Source organism: Silene latifolia, chromosome X (assembly GCF_048544455.1).
Source record: "Silene latifolia isolate original U9 population chromosome X, ASM4854445v1, whole genome shotgun sequence".
NCBI lineage: Eukaryota > Viridiplantae > Streptophyta > Magnoliopsida > Caryophyllales > Caryophyllaceae > Silene > Silene latifolia.
Window position 1 is genome coordinate 189,553,846 of NC_133537.1, and position 9,134 is coordinate 189,562,979.

The window sequence follows — 9,134 nt, forward strand, 5'->3', positions numbered from 1 at the left end:
TTAATAAAGTTCGAATATATGGATATCGGGTATATCCACTTGCCAAGCTTGTATTGCATTTTAACTAGTGTTAATAATACACTAAAGAATATAGAATATGAAGTAGTAATAGTGTATTAACTATTCATATGCGATAATCACATTTATCGTTTGAGTTTTATTAAACTCACCCGCTACCTTGTCGTATCCGAATGGGTTGTAGAGACAAATTGAACCCCATTAAAGTGAACTGGATTGACATGGTATTTGCCCCTAGTTACTTATATGAGGTGACGCCTCGAAGTGACTAGAGTGTGATGCGATTGATGGAAAGTTCAAGTGCCATAGAGTCATATGGGATGACTAGTCGATCACATATGCAGACTGTATGGGACACTCTGTCAGGCAGTGACCGCTTATAGAGTTCTGGTAATTCATAAAGCCTGGTCGTGGCAAGAGCTACTATAGTATTCTTATGAGTCAATTCTTTTGATTAGAGACTATTCACCCAAGTTGGCACAACTTCTGATTAGCTTTGATTTATACTCTACGATTTCGTAAATGAGGTCAAACTGGGTATATTTTGGGTTATGATGGACTGTGGCTGAACGAAGGGAATAGGGCGATAGGAATTGTCCACCCCTTGTCACGGTTGTTTGAAATCTTAAGGCCACTCGAGGAGTAGTTAACTGGAAATGCGTGGCCACGCTCGGAAAGTATCTATGATAGATAATTCCGGTCAGACCGTTAATCTCCAGATCGAGAAAACCACTCAAGATATGATCAAATGTAAGTACGACCTGCAAGACACCTTGCATTGAGTGGGAGATTGTAATAGGACAAGAGAATTGGTGACGCACACTTGTCTCGGACAAGTGGGAGATTGTTGGGAAATGTGTCCTCAACAATAGTGCGATCACATGATTTAATATCATAATTAAATCTCATATAAAGAATACGTAAGGGATGATTCAATTATATAGTCAACTGATCAACATTAACAGGTGACAATTGGCTTGCTAGAGTTTGACCTTACTGTCGTGGGACGGTGGTGGTCAGTTGATCCCTTAAGGTCACACCTAAAGGATGATGCCCTTATCTGTAAAGTTAATTAATTGTATGTCGATACAAGTTGATTAATTCCTTAAATATGAACAATTTATATTTATGAGAGGAAATATGTATCTTATTATAATGTGATTAGATAAGATTCAATTTAGTGAATTAATATGTTAATTTATTAAATTATGTTAAGGTTTTATAAATATTTCGAGGTAGAGGTAATTAGTTATTTACATTTACAAGAGGTTGTAAATTTAACTAACTAACTATATATATATATATTATGGGACCCATTATATGTTGATATAATAATAAAATATTACTCAATAAGTTGAGTGGATATATGTTTATTAATTTGTCACATAATTGTTGTATGATCAAATTAATATTTAATTATGTAAGATAATTAATCATAAGACTTACAAGCATTTGTGGGACAAATATTATTATAAGACAAAAATGGACCCATATAGGTACATGAGTACCGTCCAACATGTGAAGATGGTGGATTTTTTGGTTTTGTCATTTAGTTGTTGGAAAGATACTCCAACAACTTATGACAATACTTTTCGAAAAGCCTACTACCTACATATAATTAGAGTATTGCATGTGAGATAAGACAAGACCATAAAATGCTCTACAAGATGCATGTTGGACGGGTGATGCATTTCATGAGGACATTTATGTTCTTCTCATTTTCTCTCATAAAATCTCACATGCAAAAAGGAAAACCTCTCTCTTATTCATATTCTTCTTCACCAAAAACTCAATTAGTTTTGATTCAAATTGTTCTAAGGTATTACTAATATTATTAGTGTAATATATGAGTATTAGTAATCAATTTTAAGGTAAACTACTAAACAAATATCTAGCTAATATTATTTAGTGGGGATAAGGGATAATCTTGGGTGCAATCAAGAGAAGTGGCTTCTATACTTGAAGTCTTTGGAGGATCATCCTAATACTCATCATAGCTCAAGAACAAGTGAAGGTAGGAGACCTTACTTGTTCCCATAAATCCGAAATTTACAATGTAAGGGACATTGTTTTCTTATAAATCTTTTATTTTGTTATGCATGCACTAGATCTAAAGAACAAATAATTAACAAGTTAATTTGTTCACTATTAGAGGAGTCTAATAATAGGTATATAAACCTAACAAAAAATTCTGAAATTTTGTGACAATTAAGTTTAAATATCAAACTAAAACTGTGCCAAATCTCATGATTTTTAAGGGAATCTAAGTATTTTTAATATTAAGTGAAACAGACTGAAATCTTGAAATTGCAGACAGCTGACTCAACTGGAGTATGGGACTTGTTTGTGTCGGAAAATGATATAGTCAAGACCCTAGATTTTCACAGAAGATTCACAGGAAATCCAATATATTAACTTAGCAAATTTTAGACTCAAACCCACAATAGTCACAGGATTAAAGTTTAAGCTTTGCTCAACACAATTAAATTGAACCACAGTCAAGCACAGGTTCAACTTAATGATGCCAAACTGACTTTGATCAATTAACCACAGAGATCACAGGTTAAATATCAAGCCAGGAATTCAAACTACAGCTTAACACAAGTTTGAAAGAAATGAGAGAAGTCTAAAGGCTTAATTTTTCATTCAAAAATAATTTGCCTCAAACAGTTGAGACACAGGTCCTTATATAGGCCTTGGCTTGCATTATAATTCAAATAACCTAGCATCCAAGGGCCAAGATTTATTTTAGGATGAGTACAAATAACATTGAATATATTAGAAGCTGGAAATTGAGGTAACTAAGTGAAAATTAAAAGCGAACTTTTACCACTTCAGAGTTACCCTTTCTCTAATAATTTTAGAGAGAGGAAGTTCTCTAGAAAAACCCAAAAAATGAAATATGGGTGTTAAATTCCTTCATTGGCTTTCTTCACCATTAGCTCTCATCTTTTTCTTTAGAAATTCCTTTAGTCAAATTTCTTGATTTCTACCTCTGGTTAAAGATTTGACTCTATTAACTCTGTATTAGCATATGAGAGCTTTTTGAGTCATATATATCTTAAGAATAATGGTTTAAATTAAGAATTTGAATAAAAAATTTTTTAGATCTAATATATTGAATTAATTGATTTGAGCAATGAGAAGTTGGAACTGATTTTTCTCAAAGTCTTATTACTTTGTATTATTTTTCTCAGTCTTATTACTTCGTATTAATTGATCTAGTATCTTGAATTAATTGATTTGAGCAATGGGAAGTCGGTAGCATTGAATTATTAATGTTGTTGATTATCTTTTCTGACTTGTGGGCATATTGGTTTTGGACTGTTTGGCTGAGCAACCAAATTTGTGCTAGTATTTTTGGACACTCGGATGCATTTGCTTTTTTATAGCAAATTTTTGTTTGTGTTTGTAACATCCGGTTCGAGCTACGGTCTTTAAACAGCTAGTCACTACCTCTTTGTCCTCTTTTTTCTTTCTTTGGTCTTAATTTGATTTCCTTGGTATATTGAAAGTCTTTTACTTTCGGTTACCGTTTACATCTGCGAGGATGCTATAGGTTGATTTCTATTAACCTAGTTTCTTTACCTTATAAAAAAAACAAAAAAATATAGCGGCTGTGAAAAACGAATGCTCCGCAGGGGAAACAGTGGATACTATAATAGAATAGAAGAAAGGGGAAGCTGATAGAAGGCTCCGCAAATTGTTGGGATGAAATGGCGCAGGAGAAAGAGTAAGAGCACCGAATCCGTGAAGAAAAGAGAGGCGATGAGCAATAGACAACATAAAGATACGGAATGGCAAAACCGTAATATATGATGTTATGTAGGGGCATAAGCAGTCTCAAACCAACCCAACTCCCAATCCTCTTTTTATATCCACATCCGGTTTGAGCTAGGGTCTTTAAACAGCTAGCCACTACCTCTTTGTCCTCTTTTTTCTTTCTTTGGTCTTAATTTGATTTCCTTGGTATATTGAAAGTCTTTTACTTTCTGTTACCGTTTACATCCGTGAGGATGCTATAGATTGATTTTTATTAACCTAGTTTCTTTACCTTATCAAAAAAAAGTGAAAATTAAATGCAATCGAGTAAAACAAACTGAAATAAAGCAAGGATGCAGTCTGATATTTTATCGATTGTGCACAGGTTGCTGTTGTTTTTGTTGTCTAGCTGAGTACTTTCTAAAGTCAAGGCTTCTTGTAGTTTTATGTAGTTTATTTCATAGGAGAATGGTGCAGTGGTCCTCCTGCAACAGCCTCACAATTGCCTCACCAAAAATAGAAACAATACTTTATGCTTTATCAATCTTTTCAGCAACATGTGACTGGTTGTCCTTGCTTGTTTTCCGTGCTGAGTTTCTCCTTGCATTTGCTTGGCTGGTCTTGGATGTTTGAGACTCTTGATGGAGTTAGTTTAGGCTCACCCCAGCTGGCCATATTGGCAGCTGAAAGCTGGACCTAATATACCTCTTAACATGTTGTGTTGGGGGTGGATCATTGGATGTTGCCTGGTCTTGGTCTGTGGCTTGGTCAGGGTTGTGTGCCCCTGATCCAGCTCCTGCTGTATCCTCCCCTTCTTGAAAATTGCTTGACTTCAAGCCTGTCCCCTCTTCATCATCAGATTCACCATAGTAAGAACTTAGGTCTCCCACATTGAATGTTCCATGCACCCCATACTCACCAGGAAGGTCTATCTTGTAAGCATTTGGACTAATTTTCTCAATGACTTCAAAAGGACCCTCTGCTCTAGGCATCAACTTATTCTTCCTCTTAGCAGGGAACCTTTCCTTCTTTAGGTGGATCCATACAATATCACCTTGCATGAATTCTTTCTTTTGTTTAGGAGTCTTGGCCTGTTTCTTATACCTGTCATTGGCTTTCTCAATTTGTCTTTTGACAGTTTCATGGAGCTTCAGCATCTGTTCCACTCTCTTCTTAGCATCATAGTTTACTTCCTCCTTAGGGACACTAGAAAGATCTAGGGGCATCAGAGGATTGATCCCATAAACCACTTCAAATGGACTGTGACCAGTTGCAGATGATGGAGCTCTGTTGAATGCAAAATCAGCTTGTGGCAGTTTCAAATCCCAATCTTTTAAAGACTTGCTTATAATGCACCTCAATATCCTTCCCAATTTTTTGTTGGTGACCTCAGTTTGGCCATCTGTTTATGGGTGGTGGGAGGTGCTGAACAACAATCTTGTACTGAGAAGCTTCCATAATGTCTTTCAGAAATAACTCATGAACTTGACATCCCTATCTGAGACTATGGTCTTTGGAACCCCATGTAGCCTGACAATATTACTGAAATAAAGTTCAGCAACACTCACAGCATCCTCAATTTTCTTACATGCTATGAAATGAGCCATCTTACTGAACCTGTCAACAACAATCATTACTGAGTCATTTCCCGTTTGAGTTCTTGGCAAGGCTATTATGAAATCCTTGCTCACATCTTCTCGAGGTTTGTTTGGCACTGGCAATGGCGTGTAGGGGCCTGCCTGAAAGGAGCTCTTGGCTTGTTGGCAGATGGAGCACTTCCTGAGCATTATCTGGATATCTCCCATCATTTTGGGCCAGTAGAATTGTTCCTGCAATATATCCAGAGTCTTTTGGACCCCAAAACGCCTCCTAACCCACTGGAGTGAACTTCTTTGATCAACAGATCCCTGTATGAGCCTCTTGGAACATATAGCTTGTTTCCATGGAATAGGAAACCCTTCTGCAGCAAGAACCTGGTTCCCTGAACCTTAATTCTTTCTGTTTGAGCCAACCAGTCTTCATAGAAATCAGGGTCATCTTTGTATAGCTCTTTCATGAACTCAAACCCAAGAACTTTCTGCTCCATAATTGACATCTATGAATACCTCCTGGACAGTGCATCATCAACAATATTTGCTTGCCCTCTTTGTATTTGCTTGAAAATGTAAAGGATTGCAAGAATTCAACCCATTTAGCATGCCTGCGATTTAACTTGTGCTGGCCATTAATGTACTTCAAAGCTTCATGGTCTGAATGTAGCACAAAAGGTTTTGGTTTCAAGTAGTGGCTCCAATGCATAAGAGCCCCGATAATGGCATATAATTCTTTGTCGTAAGTGGAGTAACTCTGCTTGGCTCCACTTATCTTCTCACTGAAGTAAGCCACATGCTTCCTTTCTTGGATTAACACAGCTTCTATGCCAACACCACTGCCATCACACTTTACTTCAAACAGGCAATTGAAATCAAGTAGCTTAAGAATAGGTGCCTCACACAACATTCTTTTGATTAAGTTGAATGCTTGCTGAGCATTTTCAGTCCACTTGTATTCTCCCTTCTTCATACACTATGTGATAGGGGCAGCAACAACACTGAAGTTTTTGATAAATCTCCTGTAAAAGGAAGCAAAGCCATGGAATCCCCTTACTTCAGTGATGCTCTTAGAAATTGGCCAAGATTTAATAGCATCAATCTTATCTTAATCCACAGAAATCCCTCTCCCAGAGATAATATATCCCAAGAACTTAATTTCAGATGCCAAGAAGGTGCATTTCTCCAATTTTCCAAACAATTTGCTGCCTCTCAGAATTTTTAATAGTTTTTCAAGGTGGCTTAAGTGCTTTTCCGTGACCTTGCTGTAAATTAGGATGTCATCAAAGTATACCACAACAAACCTTCCCAAACAAGGCCTCAACACTTCTGTCATTAACCTCATAAAGTGCTGGGGGCATTTGATAACCCAAATGGCATAACCAACCATTCATAGAGCCCTTGCTTAGTTTTGAAAGCAGTGTTCCACTCATCACCTTCCCTGATTCTCACTTGGTGATAACCCTGCCTAAGATCAATCTTAGAAAAGATCCTGGCACCACTTAACTCATCCAGCATGTCATCTAATCTAGGTATAGGGAACCTATATTTGACTATGATGTTGTTGATGGCTCTGCTGTCAATACACATCCTCCACGTGCCATCCTTCTTAGGAACCAACAATGCTGGGACAACACAAGGACTCAAGGATTCCCTCACAAATCCCTTGTTCATTAACTCATCAATTTGTTTATGTAATTCTCTTGTAGCATCAGGATCACACCTATATCCAGGCCTGTTAGGGAGTACAGATCTTGGCACAAGGTCAATCTGGTGCTTAATACCTCTTAGTGTAGGAAATCCACTAGGCAACTCGGCAGGGAAGGCATCCTGGTATTGCTCCAGTAATGGCCTAACTTCTGCTGGCAGTTGATGCTCCACATCCTCATGAATATCTTTGGACAACAAGATGAGAACATGCTGTTCTTGTTGCATTTCCTTGACCATTTCTGCTTCAGATGGAAATAGAACCTCATTAAGTCCATCAGTCACACTTGGACTCCCATAGTTCTTCTGATTAGGTGGTAAAGGAGTCAATGTGATTTTTCTGCTGCCTTGTTTAAAAGAATAGGTGTTGCTCCTTCCCTAGTGGACAGAATTCTTGTCAAATTCCCATAGCCTCCCTAGTAACAGGTGACATGCATCCATGGGGACTATATCACACAAGATCTCATCTTTATAAACATTGCCAATTGAGAATAGAACCAGGCACTATTTATCCACCTTGACCTCTGCTCCTTTGTTTAGCCATCTGAGCTTGTAAGCATTGGGGTGCTTCTGGTTACTGAGTTTAAGCTTGTTAACCATGGTGACAGATGCTACATTGGTGCAGCTTCCACCATTAATGATCAAGTTGCATACCCTATCCTAAATAGTACATCTACTTCTAAAAATGAGGGACCTATGATCCTCCTCCAAAGGTGCCTGTTGAGAGTGCATTATCCTCTATAAAACCAGACTATGGCCTATATCATGATGAGCCATGACCATTTTCTGGCTAGGTTCCTCCTCAAGGGCTGTCTCCTCAATCACTGGCTCCTCCTCATACTCAACTGAACCCTTTCTTTCCCACTCCTCTACTTCCATTGTTATTAGTGCTCTCTTGGAAGGACAGTCCTTCCTGGAATGGCCATACCCTTTGCATTGGAAGCACTTAATCTTTTCCTTAGTCAAGGGTGGGTTTGATTTAGGGAACATGGGTGCTTTCCCCTTATCTCCTCCTGCTTGGGACACTGGTTTGGGTGTCTCAACAATCTTAACACCAGTGTAGGGTCTATAGACAGGTTTTGGTTTAGGTGGGGCAGGCTTAGATTTCCCCATTTTTTCCACTCTAAGTGCAAAGTTGACAACATCATCATATGACCAAAGTGGTTGCATTCTAACCTTAGTAGCAATGTTTTTATCAAGCCCTTCTAAGAACCTAGCAATCCTTTTCTCAGGCTTCTCATTAATCTCACACTGCAGGGTTAGTTGTTCAACCTCCCTTAAATAGGTCTCAAGGGGTCTCTCATCTTGCCTAAGCTTAGACAACTTAATGAACAGATCCTGAGTGTAATCTTTGGTGACAAACTTATCCAATAATTTCTTTTTAAGCTTGGACCAAGATTTAATAGGTTCCTTCCCTTCCCTTAATCTCTGATGTTTAAGGTTATCATACCATAGTGAGGCATATCCCTTTAATTTCAACACAGAAACCTAACAAGCCTTAGCATCATTGTAGTTCTTAAACTCAAATATCTTTTCAACATCCCTAATCCATTCTAGTAAGTCACCAGGGTTAAGACTACGAGAAAAATCAGGAATTTCTAACTTTAGATGCTTGCCTGCTTGCTCAAGAGCCTCCTCTTGTATTCTGATGCTTTCCTCAGATTCTGATTCATATCCATTTGGTGGTTGTCCTCTCCCTGCTCCCATAAAGAAGCCTCTGCCTCTACCTCTTCCTCTGGCAAGTGGCTGTCTTCTTGGATCATGGTTTGGAAACCTCTCCATCACTACATGGACATCATCTTTTTCTTAAGCTTAGACCAAGACCTAAGTGGTTCTTTCCCTTTCCTAATCCTTTGGTGTTTCATGTTATCATACCATAGAGAAGCATAACCTTTTAATATCAAGACAACAACTTTAAAGGCTTTGACATTAGTGTAACCTTTATACTCAAAGATTTTCTCAATATCCCTAATCCATTCTAATAAATCATCAGGATTTTGGCTATCAGAAAATTCAGGGATTTCTACCTTTAGATGCTTGTCTGTGTGCTCAGGAACC

General features: G+C 37.9%; 1 protein-coding gene across 1 annotated transcript; it reads right to left on the reverse strand.

The window, feature by feature from the left end:
* Positions 1–6,477: 6,477 nt before the first annotated feature.
* LOC141618956 (uncharacterized) lies at positions 6,478–8,858 on the reverse strand. Its single transcript, XM_074436006.1, has 5 exons — positions 8,574–8,858; positions 7,824–8,504; positions 7,593–7,736; positions 6,757–7,454; positions 6,478–6,634 (listed from the first exon to the last, which is right to left on the reverse strand). Exons 1-5 carry the CDS (start codon positions 8,856–8,858, stop codon positions 6,478–6,480), a joined length of 1,965 nt encoding a protein of 654 aa, XP_074292107.1.
* Between the last annotated feature and the right edge of the window lie 276 nt (positions 8,859–9,134).